Source organism: Zeugodacus cucurbitae, chromosome 5 (genome assembly GCF_028554725.1).
Source record: "Zeugodacus cucurbitae isolate PBARC_wt_2022May chromosome 5, idZeuCucr1.2, whole genome shotgun sequence".
In the NCBI taxonomy this organism is placed as follows: domain Eukaryota; kingdom Metazoa; phylum Arthropoda; class Insecta; order Diptera; family Tephritidae; genus Zeugodacus; species Zeugodacus cucurbitae.
The window spans coordinates 7,942,248-7,958,432 of record NC_071670.1 but is presented as its reverse complement, the minus strand read 5'-3'; the positions used below and the strand labels follow the sequence as shown (position 1 = coordinate 7,958,432).

The window sequence follows — 16,185 nt, the reverse complement described above, 5'->3', positions numbered from 1 at the left end:
ATTTTAATCAATTATACATTCTTTACAGAATATTTGAGGTTATGGTTATTTTGAACCAACCCTAGTGGATCCTTTTTATTAAAAATAATGAAAATAATGATTGTCTTGATCAAAAATTCAGAGAAAAATGTTTTCTTAACGATGTATTTTCAATAATAACACTATACGACTATTCTGGATATTTAATCAAACTATTTTTTTCCAGGAGATTGAGTCATAACTAAAAAAATGTTTTCTCCGATTTTCGAAGTTAGCCTCCAAAATCGAAATATTTAGATTTGATGTTCGAAAAACGCATTTTTTAAAAGAATTATTTGGTCCAATACCCAGCCGAGTGTTGTACAGTGCAATGAATTATGCATGTGTTTGGAGCATCAGACAAATAAATTTGATTAGTTCTGGTAAAAGTGCGATTCTGTCACCCACTAATGGTTCCCTTTCATTAGTCGATAATATTCATCTCGAATAGTATCAAAATGAAGCAGAACTTCTAAATTTTTGGCGTTCTCTTAGATCAAAAATATGTTGTCTAATAATATTTCGATTTCAGCGCCATCTAGCAGTATGCATTTTTGTATATGTATGTAGTTCATAGTTCCCATTCGCTTGTCAATATATATAATATAACTCGCATATGACCCAAAGTGTTACAAAAATACATTTTTTGGCAATAATTCAACTCGAGCGCCATCTAACGTGATAATATCTTACCAACATTGTGCCTTTCCTTGACATTTTACAGATCATACCATAAAATAGTTTTTTGGTTACAATTCGAGCCTGACGGTACTTTATTATGTTTATAGCCTTCACTCAAGGCCATATAATAAGTTGAAAATATTAAAAAAAAACTTGATAATGACTCTCTAAGTGTGGGTGCCTTAAATTTGCTGGCAATAAATTGGCATAAACTTCTACATTTCGCAACATTTTATCTTAAAGTTAGTTCATTATTATTTTTTATTGTATTTGTTGTTTTTTTTTACTGGAAAAAATTTCTGATACGCAGTCACATATACAAATCGGGAACAAATCACACAGTAATAAGAAAAATATTTTATCTCAAAAGCACTAGTGAGAAAAAAATCACTTTAATTCGCTTTGTAAAAAGCTTTGTGCATTAGAAATGTTTTATTATCGACTCACTGTTTACATTCTTCCACAACTGACTCATTGTTTACTCATAACGCGGCATATGTATGTACGAGTACATGACGTTGACCGTGGCAACTAAATGCATGTTTACCTTAAATATTAGAAAGAGAAAAATTCTAACAAGTTTTCCACACATTTTCGTGGCAACAAGGAATTTTTGAGAGAAAGTCAGTAACACGAGTGTGTTTTATACATACACATATGCCACAAATTTCCACCCCCCTGATGGCGTAACAAATTTAGTCACATTTATTATTGTTTTTTTTTCACATACATACATATCGTATCGCTCTGCAGACAGTCTCAGGTACTGTTTTAGTGTCGTAGGTGTATAAATATCCTTGAAATGCACAAAAGGACGCCAAACTCATTGCAGTGCAGCGTCAACCATATGTTGGCCAAACAATAGGCATATAGGTAAATGATTGCTCAAAAGCAATTGTCTTGGTACTCAGTGTGCAATTGGAGATTTACACACGTTTTTTTCTTTGGACTCATTGTCGATAAATTAAGTATGTGAAGGTGAAAACACGTTTACGCAAAGGTAATGAAATTGTAAGATCAGCAGATTTGTTAACAGTAAAGTACTACATAAATGCAAGCAGCAAATGACGTTGGAAATGTGTGAAAATGCATTGCTAACATACAGACATGTACGTGCGAAAGTAGTTGAGTCGGACAAAGAAGCACTTAAGCAGCGCTAAAGTGCATTACCAGCATGAAATTTTTTTTAAAAGCAATGGATACATGGGAAATAAAGTAATTTTTAGGTCAAGCGCAGTTAGAATGCGCTAGAGAGGTGAAATTAAATTACAATTATGCTGAGTATTCGTTAGAAATTAGTTACTTTTGAAGAAAATATCAATAAAATTGAGAAAAAAACGACAAAGCCGCTCCTAAATTTGATCAATACCTGAGCTATGTATAAAAATTACTATATATAGATGAAAATATTTAACTCAAACTTTTTTGCCTAAGGGGTTAGTAGTCAGAAACACGAAAAATGAGAATTTTCAAAATTTTTTTTTTTTTGTTATTTACTAAATCATGATATTTTGCAAAAGGCATTACACAATGTTTGGTCTTGAAGTCACGAAAATTTGAAAAAAAAAATTATAATTTCCAAAGTTATAACTTATAGCTGACTATCATAAGTCCTTGGAGATTCATCTAAAATCAATCGGATAAGAAAAATTAGTTTTATAAAGCTAATAATCCTTTCTAATTTTAAATTTAAATTAATTTTTCTCAAAAATTAACAAAATTGCGGCCTCATTTTTTTCTAGATTTTCGGAAAAAATCAACAGTTAATTGGTCATAAAAAAATCAAAATTTTGAAAAAAAAAAAAATCCTGAGTTAATTAAGTATTCTACCAAACGCTTCATAAATTTGAGCGATTTTCGAGTAACAGTTGTCAACAGTTCAAAAAAGATAGTTTTGAGAAAACTATTTAAAGTTTCACCCGATCGTTTTGGAGTGCCCAAGCGCTCTTTGTTATTTGTCGAATAACTCGAAAAGTAATTATTGGGTCAATTTCAAAATTTTCAGAGAATATTTTTAGGATATTACACTTAACGAAAATGCAAAAAATGAAAAATCTCATTTTTTTACCAAAACCGACCAAGCTCAACATAATTCTGAGCATCAACTTAGAAATAGATAAGGAAATTTGTCTTCAGGATACAGAATTTCATTAAATTTGAGACAATCTCATCAGAATCTAATCTAATCCTTTCTCTCATGAATTTAATCATCATCTCAGAGTAAGATAATAGATACTTCCTTTGAAGTAAACCATCTATAAGCAACAAAAATCTGATCTTCTACCGAGCGATATAAGAAAAATTGGCTCCAGTAGAAAAAAATGTATTAGGAGTTGGAACAATCTCGTCAAATGTAAGATATTCTTTCTCTCATGAATTTAATTAACAGTTGAGCCTTAGATATTTGATTATTCCTTTGAAGAGAATATACTATAACCGACATAAATCTGACCTTCGAGTGAGTAATATAAGAAAATGTGTATTCTTTAAAGAAACAAATAATTTCAAATTCGTGACAATCTCATCGGAATTTAAGATATTCCGTATCTCATGATTTTATCTACAAGCTGACCCTTAGATAATAGATACTTCCTTTGAAGCAATCCTTATATAACCAAAATAATGCCGGTATTCTGCTTGTCACATTTGTCTCATGTCTTTATTTGTCACAATTGCGAACTGGCGACCCTGTTAGTCAGGAAGTATCATTTTGGTATTCTGGCTGATACAGTCTCAAAAAAGTTCACCAAATAGTGTGGTGAAAAGAAAAGCAAGCTATCAGCTGTTTATTTTAGTTGATTAGAGATGAGTGCATGTTCACAATGATACTTTATGAATTGATTGCACGCAATTAGTTTTTTTTTTACCAAATTTCAGCAGAAAAATTTCTTGTAAATAATTGGATAATACTATTAATGAAAATAATACTGAAATAGTTTATAATAAATGCGTAATATATGCATTTTATCTGAATCAATTGTTAAGTAAATATGAAAAATGTTAACAACCTAACAATCGACTAACACATGTTCTCATCCTTACATTTGAGCATAATGGCAATCGAAGGTAAATAATTGTAAAAAATACAAATTCATTATTTTATGATTATTATATATTTTAGATTTTGGATATATATATACATACATATTTGTGTTTTGGAAATCGAAAGAATTTCCTAAACGTATTTTCTTCATATAAAAAGTGATCTTCCTTGTTGCGCAAAATAGCCAGATTGCGCCTACGAGTGTAGCTAAAACATAGGTACTTTGTTATCCATTATTGCAAAATTACAAATATTAATACATTACCTCTCTTCTTCTCGTTTTTTTTTTTTCATTATAATATATATTAGGCCAATTGCATCAACCATTATTGTGCTCTTGTTTTTCTGTGACCTGGTTTAAAGCACATCACAAATTAGAGACTGATATTGCTCAAATAGAGATGAGACAAACTCGCCAGAATACCAAAAAGTCACTATAGAGATTACACCACAGATTCGTCTCTATTAGAGACTTGAGACTGCTCGCAGAATACCGGCATAAATCTGATCTTCGATTGAGCAATAACAAAACAATTGTCTTTAAAGAAAAACAAATATTTCAAATTCGTTGCAATCATAAAAGAATCTAAGTATACAGTATCTCAGAGTTTACCTTTATCAAATGAGCATTAGAATATGGATACTTTCTTTGAAACAAACCTAATCTTAAACTGATCTCAGCTGAATATTATACAAAAAACTGTCTTCTATGAAGAAAATAATAATTTCAAATTCCTGTCAATCTCAACTGATTCTAAAATACGCAACTGATCATTAGATAATGGATGCTGTCGTTGGAACAAGCCGAGAAACTCCAATCTAAATCAGATCTCAGTTTAACAATATAAAAAGTTTGTCTTCTATGAAGAAAGAAGATGTTTCAGATTTGTGGCAATCTCATCAGAAATCTGAATCTAATGATTTTGACCAACTGCTGAGCATTAGAAAAGAGATACTCATACTTCCTTTGAAGCAAAACAAACGATCTCATGAACAAAAATAAATTCGTTACAATTGAAATCAATTTACCATTACCAAAAATAAATTTTATTAAAAATAGAAATTCTTTTTTTCAAGCAATGTAAACATTTCTTATTTTAGCATTTGTATTTATTTACCTTTCTTGGTAAAACCACAAATATTATATTATACACACACTGCCACAAGAAATACCAAACGCTGCCTGAAGTCTGAAATCCACAAATATGTATACGCGTACATAAACACGAAAGAATTTTCGCAAATATTTACAAAATTAAACAAAGTCCATTAACTTCGCACATAGCGTATATATGTATGTATGTATGTATATATATATATATATACTTATATTTTGAAGTATGCGTAACCGCTTTTCAGATTATGTTTGCATACTTTTTGAGTCATCATGCACTTATTATGCTTCTTAAAATAAATTATTAAGTAAATTTCATTTTATTTGTTTATGCTTATCGTTATTTAAAGCACAAGAAAATATGCAGAAAAGAGTTTATTTGCAGTAGGTCTGCATGCAGTTGCTATCGGACAAGAAGGAGTGAGTTACATTTTTTTTTCTTCATATAAAACCAATTTAAATACGCACAACTTAAGGTCGTCCATTTTTTTTTTATTTTTTTTTTAATATCAAAATAAAGTAAACATTTCCGAGAATAAGAGGCAAATAATATTGATCATAGAGTATTTTTTATGTTATAAAAAAATATTTTTTTTTATAATTTTATTTTTATATGTTCCAAGTACAGAGGAACTTCCATAACTCGAACTTCTATAACTCGAAGATCTCCATAACTCGAACTTATGAATTGGCAATAGCGTTTAGAAATCAAATTTCATACAAATTTGATTCCATAACTCAGTCTTCTATAACTCGAAGATCTCCATAACTCGAACTGTTAAATTGTCAATAGAAGTCAAATTTCATACAAATTTCTTTCCATAAATCGAACTTTTCCACCAGGGAAAAATACAAAATTTTAAATTTTACTATCGGGGCAGATTTTGAAAAGAGGGACTCGTATGAAGTCAAACAAAAAATATGATATTACACTTATAGATTTCATAAATCGTGTAACAAAGGCATGAGATACAAACGTCAAGTGTCAAACAATAGCAAAGGTCAACAAACAATATTACAGAATACATGTTTTAATGTATTTAATAAAACTTTTTGCGAAGTAAATAACTAAAACTGTTGATAAATCTATATTTTACAGCTTTTTGAAAAATTTATGTTTTAATGAAAATTTCTATAACTCGAAGTCTCTCTAACTGGAAGTTTTTTTGTGGATTATGGGGATTCAAGTTAGAGAAGTTCCACTGTATATGTAGCACACCTTAAATTTTCACTTAAAATAAAGATAATATGCATTTCAAATAATTTTCTTCTATTACCTTTTTTATTAATTATTCATTACAAAAAAAAACACTTCAATGTCTGATACTTAATTTTTTATAAATTTATCTTTGCTATGAAAACTATATTTCCCTAATATATTATTATATTTTATTTTTTTTTTATAATTTTTTAGTATTATTATATTATTTTTTAGTATTTATTGGTTGAATTAAAACTTTTTATAAAAAAAAAAATGTTTCTACATTTTCCAAAATTAATTTATAAAAAAAAATTATTTACAAAATTTTTTCATACAAACTTAATCAAACTAATTATTGAAATTTATGAAAAACAAAAATTAATTACCAATATTTTTTTCGTACAAAAGTAATCAAACTAATTATTGACTTATACAAGACTATTGTACAATAGTATATTTAACAATTTTCCATATTTTTTCTCATTGTGTATAAATATGATAATTTAAAAATACTTATTATCCACTTATGCACATAAATTCAATACCAACACCTTTTTGATAAAAAAAAAAATTATTTTTTTCTACATTTTTTCAAAATTAATTTATGAAAAAAAGTATTTACAAAATTAATCAAATTAATCATTGTTTATACCGGACTGGTAGGCTAGTATTTTTAACAATTTTCCAAATTTTTTCTCACTGTGTATAAATATGATAATTTAAAAATACTGATTATCCACTTATGCACATAAATACATACATATTTCTGTAAATTTGTATGTATCCAACAATATTAACAAATTTTAATAATACACATTCTTAAGCATAGTATATGGCATACATATATGTAATACTTACAGTTTCGTCCAAAGAATTCACGGAATTTTGCTCTGCAAGACTGCAATCCATATTCCAACAAAACAAAATACCAAAAACCACCGATAAGTAGTGTGCGACTGTTGTTGCTGCTGTTGTTGTTGTTTCGGCAGTAAAACTGTCGAGTGCGTCGCTGTTTGGCTGTTTGTACAACAGAAATGTATGGCACGTACAAAAATTCTCGAATTTCTTATATTTTTATTAAACAAAATAACGCCGACGTTTGTATGTATGCAGATTTACATTTCCAAAAACAAATGTGTAAGCAATGATTAACACAAATACGTTGTTGCATAAAGTAACACAATTTAGTTGTGCTTAGTTTCGTATGTATATGCAATTATTGCAACGCGCACCAATTAATACACTTTAAATAAATATTTAATTATTTATTCATATATAAAATGCAATATGTATGTATGTATGTCAGTTGTTGTAATCGAATTATTTTCCATGCACTACACACAAATACACAGCGAATGAAGCGCTTGCGGCTGGATGCTGGCTTACGCGTATCCGGCAGAGGATTTGCTACGTGTGTGGGTGGCACAGGTATAACTTGCACTTCCACTTAACGTTTGGCCGCTATACATACATATATGCGATACACTACTTATGCGTGTGTGTGTGTGCGATGTGCTTAAGCATATGTGAGTTTCGGTTCCGTTTGGTTTGTGCAATTACTAATTTCCTACGCCTATGCCCACACAAGGGCTTACATATACACATACATACAAATATGCTTGTGACTGTTGAAAAAGACACTCACACACACTTTCGTACACTAAACATACACTTTAGTGCTTAAAAGTGCAATAGTGGTATTAATTTTGTAATTTTCCTGTTTTTTCGTCTGCACACTTTAATGTTGTGTTATTTTTTTTTTTTTGCTTCTCACATTTATGCGCCGCTGTTGCCGTTGCTGTTGGCAGCACTTTTTTGGGTGTAGTTCATCGTCTATTTGTATGTGTGTGTGTGTGTGCGTTTATGCCTTTTTATTACTTCTACTCCAGATCTCAATATACTTTTTCCTTTTGCCTTTTAACACACGTATTCGCCGTATATTCATAAATGTGCATTCTTCTTCTCCTTCTCTTCCGCTTTATTAAATTGTCGTTCTTCGTCGATTTGCTCGTAATTCGCCCTCCTACACACACTCACCACGGTCTCTCTCGCTATACATATGTATGTATGTATGTATATCCACTTTCTGCTCCAATCGACCACAATGTACTCCTTCCGACTCCAATGTGGCCCCGTTCAACTTTGTCTGCTTACTATGTATATTGCACTGCTTGCTTCCTCGTTTTCGAACACCCACTCAGCGCCACAAATTCAATTCATACGCCGCTGTCGCTGTTGCTGTCGCTATTGCTGTCGTTGTTGTCTTCGCCGTCGTAGCCTTTATCGTTTACGCACTTCCACTTCACTGTGTAGCATTTACGTCCCGCATGCCGCACTGCACTTTTACCACCCACTATCTACTATCTACTCTTTACACTTCACACTTTATTTCCTTCCTTTTCCTACTTCTTACAGCAGTGCCACAGACTTGTATAAAACTCTGCTACTATATATTTCACACCTTTTTTTATTTGGGTTGTAGAGATTTTTCTCATATTTCGTTTACTTTCTATTGCACACGCTGTGGCATACACAAGAATTTTCATAAAATCCAATTGGAATTTGTTAATTTTGTCAAATGATTTGTAAATGAAAATTTTCACTGAAAACTTTTATGATTCAGCCGAACGCGTTGATGTCTGTGTAAGAACGAACCGTAGTTTGGAGTTAAACGAGCTGTCCGAGCAAAACCGCCGCCCCCACAAGCGCTGCACAAGAACTGAATAAACCAGAAAATGGTAAAATGGTAGATGGAAGTGGAGTAATATCCGTTGACAGCAACAGTGGCCAAACAAGCTTGACTGCTTAGCTGTGTTTAGTTGGTCTTTTGTAAAGTGCAAAGGGCTTTGTTTAACTGGCGTAAATTATTTATGCTCTCTGCTCAGTTGTGATGACACCAGTTATTACCGGAAACTTCCTTTTACGGTAACTTGTCGCTGCTTGCTTTCCTTTTCAGCTTATTTATGCGCATCCATAGACGTAGACTGGTACTGTTGTTGTTTTTTTTTTTTCTTCCGAACGCTGACAGTAGCACTTCAAGTTCTCTGTCATTTCCCAATTTGGCAAAACAAAGTCATTGAACTGAATGGCTTCTTTGTGTCGAGTGTATATTGCAAATCGCCAAAATAAATGGAATTTTGTATATTTTTAGCGTTGTGTTTGTAAAATAAAGCAGGAAATGCCAAAATGTAGGTAATTTAATATTCGATCAATTTTTTTTTAATTATTGAGAGCATAGTTGGATAGATTAGAGATCCGGAGTTGACAATGCAATGACATTAAGTGCATGTGTGAAATTCATAATTTAGAATATAAGATAAAATCTATTTAACAATCGAATTTTAAATAAATAAATATATATTGGTAGATACTTTACTATTTATGTATTTCTAAAAAATGATATTATTCAATCTCTTCAACTTAAACTTTTATCAAAGACATCTAACAACATAATCATAATCATAAATTAAAGTTTATTTAACACCACACGTTCGTTTGTGGACCCCCGCTGTCGAATACAACACTGCAAATTGTACAACACTGAATACACGCTATAAAATGGCACTACTCCTCATGGCCACACAGCCCCAGCTGCGTACATATGTTTTACAGTGTCTTTTTAGATTTGAGTTTTTTCCGTTCTCGGTCGCTAATTCTGCTCGGTCGTGATTTCGCTGTTATCGGGGGCATTTTTTCAGCACGTGAAAATTAAAACCATAAACGGCATTGGAGTATAAATTAGCAATATATTTAGGCGACATTGACACCTTTCTAATCATAGTAAAATACAAAGGAGTCAACCGAAAAACCATTTTGGTAGGTATACAAGTGAACACGTTTTTCAGCAGTGCGCTAACAGTTTGAGGGAATTCGTAGCGTATAATTATGAAATAAGTTGAAAAGAAAAAAATGTGTGAACTATTGCTATGCGCTGGCGCTGCGGTGCTCCCCCACACCACCAGCGTGCTGTCCTAACATTTCACAGTGCGACGTCGACAATATTGAATTTTCACGGGCGGCATGCTGCACAATTTCTTTGCAATTTTTTTTTTCGCTTTGCGAAAGAAGGAATGGTTGCAAATTAAAGAAAGATGTTAGAAAGTATTTACGACAAAGCTTTAATTAAACTTCCTACAATGTGTATATGTGTGTGTGCATTTTGTAAAGTTGTTGCACATTTAAGTTTGCTGTAATTTTCCATTACAACTCAAGCAAAATGTATTTATCATCGTACATATGTATCCAACGCTAGTTCGTCTTTGTTTCTGAATTTTTCTTCTATTACGTTTCACCTTCTGATTTATCACCGCTTTCGTACATGTCACAAATTGTTTGCGAACATGTGCGTTTTAGATAACCTTGTTGTTGTTGTCTGACTATGTGGTTGTTATCGGTGGTGTGGTTATTGGTGCGTCAGCCAACTGTTTAAATCTACCGCTTTGTTTATTAACTTTAAAGTAGGTGAGGGCATATTGCTAAACGATTAAAGTAATGAAGGTTTTAACAACGACACCCGATGTGTCGCTTTTAAGCAGGGTTAAGCCTTTAAGCTTGTCTGCTTCGAACGTTCGGATATTATTACACACACAATTACACACATGATTGGCTGACGTTGCCGGAAAAGTTTTGGAAGAGACTGAAGTCTGGTTTTGCTAACAAATTAGTAAACCTGTAAGCTCGTTTGCCGCTATTTAAGTTTTATTTTAACACAACAAAATTCTTTATTCCCTCAAAACTGTTTTAGCTTACAATTCTCAAGTTTAGTGAGCGTTCGCTAAATTTGTCAAAATTATTGTACAAATTTATTAACGAAAATCAAATTTTTCTTTTACTATTTCTACAAAAGTAAAATAATTGTGTTTAACATAAATATTGAAACGTCAAAAGTTTTACGAAAGTTTTAAAAGCAAAAATGCCTTCTGATGCTAAGAAACGCGATGCGCAGCGTAAAAAGGACGCACGCAATAAGAAAATCCAGCAAATATCATCGTCGAAGAAGCCAAATCAAAACGGCACCAACGGCACACCGGAGCGTGAATTGACCGAGGAGGAGAAACTGTGCGCCAAGCTGGAGGAGGAGGCACGCATCAGTGCCGAAGCGCGCTCTTGCACCGGCTCACTGGCCGTACATCCACGTTCGCGTGATGTGAAAATCGCCAATTTTTCCATCACATTCTTCGGCGCCGAACTACTACAGGACACAATGTTGGAGTTGAATTGTGGGCGTCGTTATGGTGTGATTGGCCTGAATGGCTGTGGCAAGTCATCATTGTTGGCTTGTTTGGGTAACCGTGAGGTGCCAATACCCGAACACATTGATATTTTCCATTTAACGCGCGAAATACCAGCGTCCACCAAAACTGCGTTGCAGTGTGTCATGGAAGTCGATGAGGAGCGTATCAAATTGGAGAAATTAGCCGAAGAGCTCGCTATGAGCGACGAAGATGATGCGCAGGATCAGCTGATTGATATCTATGAACGGTTAGATGATATGTCGGCCGATCAGGCTGAAGCGAAAGCGGCGCGCATTCTACACGGTCTCGGTTTCGACAAGGAAATGCAACAGAAACAGGCCAAGGATTTCTCTGGTAAGTGTACATCACACAAAAACCAAAAAAAATATTTGAAAGTTATGTGAATGTGATATAATTAAATTGCTTTCCACTAAAGGTGGTTGGCGTATGCGTATCGCGCTTGCTCGTGCGCTTTTCGTCAAACCGCATCTGCTGCTGCTCGATGAACCGACCAATCACTTGGATTTGGATGCTTGTGTGTGGCTCGAGGAGGAATTGAAGGAGTATAAGCGTATTCTCGTGCTCATTTCACATTCACAAGATTTCCTCAACGGTGTTTGCACCAACATCATACACTTGACCAACAAGCGCCTAAAATACTACACTGGTAATTATGAGGCATTCGTGCGTACACGCATGGAACTGCTGGAGAACCAAATGAAACAGTACAACTGGGAACAGGATCAAATCGCACACATGAAGAACTACATTGCGCGTTTTGGTCACGGTTCCGCTAAGTTGGCGCGTCAGGCACAATCTAAGGAGAAGACGCTGGCCAAGATGGTGGCGCAGGGATTAACTGAAAAGGTGACCGATGACAAAGTGTTGAATTTCTATTTCCCCTCTTGCGGCACTGTGCCACCACCAGTGATTATGGTGCAGAATGTCAGTTTCCGCTACAACGATACCACGCCGTGGATCTACAAGAATTTGGAATTCGGCATAGATTTGGACACAAGATTGGCTTTGGTGGGACCTAACGGTGCGGGCAAATCCACACTGCTCAAACTCTTGTATGGTGATTTGGTGCCCACTTCCGGCATGATACGCAAAAATTCACATTTACGTATTGCGCGCTATCATCAGCATTTGCATGAATTGCTCGATTTGGACGCCAGTCCGCTGGAGTATATGATGCGTGAATTCCCCGATGTAAAGGAGAAGGAAGAGATGCGTAAGATCATTGGCCGTTACGGTTTGACTGGGCGTCAACAAGTGTGTCCCATCCGACAGCTGTCCGATGGTCAGCGTTGTCGTGTTGTATTCGCTTGGTTGGCCTGGCAGGTGCCACATCTGCTGCTGCTTGATGAACCTACCAATCACTTGGATATGGAAACTATCGATGCGCTGGCTGATGCCATCAACGATTTCGACGGCGGCATGGTGTTGGTTAGTCACGATTTCCGACTGATCAATCAGGTGAGATTGAACATGATTGTGTATTAATAAACTGTAATTAATTGCTATAAAATACGCTTTGCGCAGGTTGCCGAAGAGATTTGGGTGTGTGAGAATGAAACTGTCACGAAATGGAAGGGTAACATTTTGGACTACAAGGACCATTTGAAAAATAAAATTACTAATGAAAACGAGCGAAAGAAGAAATAAAGCACGTATACACACACACAAAAGCAAATATAATATTACAACAATTTTAAATAGTAGGCCAAGCGAATTTCTGTTTATTTAAAAATTAAAAAATTACAAAACATAAGTATATATTAAATGATGTAGCTAAAAGGCGAAAGCAGTATCCCCCCTGTATGTGAACAACACAAAAAAAATAATTACTATATATGAAGAAGAATACGGACATAATGGTATAAATACGTTTAAATGAGTAAAATAGCAGAACTTAATAAATTTCCGCGCATTAAAACGGCATTTGTGATTGATTGTTTAAGTAATTTATTATGCACTAAATAACTACTATATATGTATGCTATGCTACAAATAATATTGTGAATGTACTTCTAAACCAACCAATAAATACAAAAAGAAAAAATGGTGGCAACGGAGCTTACGGAATAACTAAAATTTCAATTTAGAATATAACACAGTTTTAAAAAACACAAAAATCTAAAGAGAAAAACAAACTTGTGCTTTACTTTTCGAGACCATAATAAATTTTACAGATTTGTTGAATTAACGATAAATGAAATTTTTTTTGAATGAAAACAACGTACACATTTAGGTCTTTAGTAATTGACATATACTTTATTGTGAACACACACACACATCTATAGGTTACATATTAGAAGGTGAATTTTTTATATTCAAAAAAAAAAAAATTATTAAAAATGTATTTGAACGGCAAATGAAGTATGCCAGAAGCTACAATAATACATTAATTACTACACCGATTGAAATAAAATTTACAGACATTCATTAAAACAAGAATAAACGAGTTTTATTACAATTATAACAAAATATATTACAATATACGCGACGAACAAGCTATCAATAATTGCAAGGAATGTTGTTGCTGACGTGGTAACTGTTGTTGTTGTAGCGGCATAAAACATTCCCCAAATAATTTTGAGGAATGCTGCCGTTTTAACAGTTCTTGGTCGGATAAAAATCCGGGACCGTTCCGGTTGCGTAGAACGACTGTGGTGAGATAACTGTTGTTGCAATTCCGCCAACTGACGATAAAAACAAAATTTCTTGAATAAAAAATGATTTCGATTGTTATTTTTTTATTAAATTAAGTGCAAATGCAATATTTTTATTCTAAACAAATATAATTAAATTAATATATACGTCTTAAATTAATTCAAACACTTTCTATAACCCACTCACTTATTTTTTAAATTATTGAAATAACCCACAATCAACCGTTCAATATTTCTGCTCCACACGCTCGCAAATGTGCCGCACTACATGTCTGTGCGCCTCATTTAGTGCATTAAATTTCACCAAAAATTGTTCCAACATCATTTTAAAATCCAACATGCGACACTCTTTCCAAGCCAGCACTATCTCTGCGAACTCCCATTTCATTTGTAGCGGTACATAAGTACCGGTGCTATAGTGACTACCACTAGCCGTCGCCAGTGGCGAACTAGTGTTCGTTGTGTTTTCATCATCGAGTTCAGCCAAACGTTCATAATATTCAATTAATTTAATATGTGAAGGCGATTGTCGCGCTGGCGGTAGATTCAATGCAATAAGTAATAATAGTCGCAAGATTTCCACACGCCGCAGTAGATCCGCATACAATTCGTGCTGTTTACGTTCACATATATTGTCCACTATATCATCGAGTTGTTGTAGTGCGCTGAGAAAGTCTTTATGTTGCAGTGCAGCATGCGCGGACAACTCCAATTCAAAGATACGATGTGCAGGTGAAGCGAAGCTACTACAACCTTCGTAGTGTGGTTGTAGTGGTGACATTTCACGTATTATTGCCGCTTTTAAGACAGTGTCATCAGGACAACGTTCTAAAGCTTGACAGTAGCAACGTAATGCGCCCTCCTTGCATTCACCGCCATGCGAACGTAACTGTAGTGTGGCATTCGTATTGTTGGCGCGCATGAACGCGCGTGCTGCTTTTAAGTATGCCTGACATTCATTGACCACATTGCCTGCGGAGAGCTCACACTTAGCCACGCCTAAGTGACACATAGCAGCATATTGGTAAACGCCAGCTTCCTCGAAGCGTGTCGCTAAACGTGCAAATTCCTCCAACACCTCGGTGACATTTGGTGCAAAGCGCCTATATTAGAATTCATTAGTGATTTTGATATATGCGGAAGAGAAGTGTTGTTAAACTTACTTAAATACAATTCTATCGAACTTTTTTAGTTTATTGGAGACCTTTAAATACTGATCGATTAGTTTTTGCGGATAATTATCCATTTTAATTGTTTATAAAACGTCACTGTTGTTGTTCCACACAACTGACAATACCAACAGCTGTTGCGGTGTGTTTATTATGTATACAATACACAGTGATATTCAAACTATCGCACGCTGTTATGAATGCACTTGCGAAACACAGCCTTTTTATAAACTGAAATCCCAATCATTTCCCACAAAGAAATCCTTTCTCAACTATCCCTATGGTCCCTTTCCTCAGGCGCTTCAATATCGTACTCAAAATCCAGTCTACTCCACATTTGTAAAAAACATAATTGTAATTTTCCACCGATTTCTTTCAACAATGTAAATATTTCATGTTCTCATACACTTAACTTTCTTGGATTAATTCTAGATAGTAAATATACATTCAAACAACATTGTGAATATATTAGAAATAGAATTACTAAAAACTCAAATATTGTTAAGTACCTAGCATGCAAGCGTTCGCTCATTGGCCCGTCTTTGCTAATTAATGTTGTCAAGGCACTCATACTCTCCGTCATCAATTACGCTCTTGAAATATATGGGCATCATTCAAAAAGTCACCTAAAATTGTTGGCCGCACCGTATCACTCCGCTGTTAGAAGATCGCTTCGAGCATTCCCCACGTCACCAATCAAAAATATGTTAGCAGAATCCGGTCTTCCCTCTCTGATAGATAATATGGTAGACACCACATACAAATTATACCCGAAGATCATCCTTGGTTCTAACCATGTGCTTCAAGATGCCTTTTCTTCATCATCAACTCGGATCCGTCCTCCAAAAATTGAGTCAGCCATATATAAATGCTCCTCTTTTGCCAAAATAAACAGCTTACCATTAAAACCTGCTAAACTTCCTAAACGTCGTCATCCACAATGGTTGATTCCAAAAAACACGTTTATCGATAAACTAGCTCGTTTGCCTAAATCCACCACACCTAATGCGATATATGTATCAGAATTTTGTGAAATTATGAATACTCTGA

The 16,185-nt window shown here is 34.1% G+C and overlaps 3 protein-coding genes and 2 long non-coding RNA genes across 5 annotated transcripts in view; 3 read left to right on the top strand and 2 right to left on the bottom strand.

Moving 5' to 3' along the window:
* The window catches only part of LOC105216260 (ras-associated and pleckstrin homology domains-containing protein 1), a 49,241-nt gene extending 40,090 nt beyond the window's left edge, over positions 1-9,151 (bottom strand). The window contains exon 1 of the mRNA XM_011190657.3: positions 6,916-9,151. Coding sequence (XP_011188959.2) covers positions 6,916-6,966 — 51 coding nt within the window. The 5' untranslated portion in view covers positions 6,967-9,151. The remainder of the gene's footprint in view (positions 1-6,915) is intronic.
* LOC128921915 (uncharacterized) overlaps positions 1-16,185 on the top strand; it is a 71,426-nt gene that overhangs the window by 7,146 nt on the left and 48,095 nt on the right. The window lies entirely within an intron of this gene.
* LOC128921913 (uncharacterized) lies at positions 3,306-4,264 on the top strand. The gene is made up of 3 exons (XR_008471237.1): positions 3,306-3,765; positions 3,821-3,960; positions 4,052-4,264. It is a non-coding gene; the product is annotated as an uncharacterized LOC128921913 (long non-coding RNA).
* Positions 9,692-13,138, top strand: LOC105216261 (ATP-binding cassette sub-family F member 2). The gene is made up of 4 exons (XM_011190660.3): positions 9,692-9,873; positions 10,904-11,645; positions 11,728-12,770; positions 12,837-13,138. Exons 2-4 carry the CDS (start codon positions 10,970-10,972, stop codon positions 12,957-12,959), a joined length of 1,842 nt encoding a protein of 613 aa, XP_011188962.1. The 5' UTR covers positions 9,692-9,873; positions 10,904-10,969; the 3' UTR covers positions 12,960-13,138.
* LOC105216262 (uncharacterized) lies at positions 13,016-15,289 on the bottom strand. The gene is made up of 3 exons (XM_054230924.1): positions 15,130-15,289; positions 14,154-15,069; positions 13,016-13,996 (listed from the first exon to the last, which is right to left on the bottom strand). The coding sequence occupies exons 1-2, from the start codon at positions 15,210-15,212 to the stop codon at positions 14,193-14,195; spliced, it is 960 nt and encodes a 319-aa protein (XP_054086899.1). The 5' UTR covers positions 15,213-15,289; the 3' UTR covers positions 13,016-13,996; positions 14,154-14,192.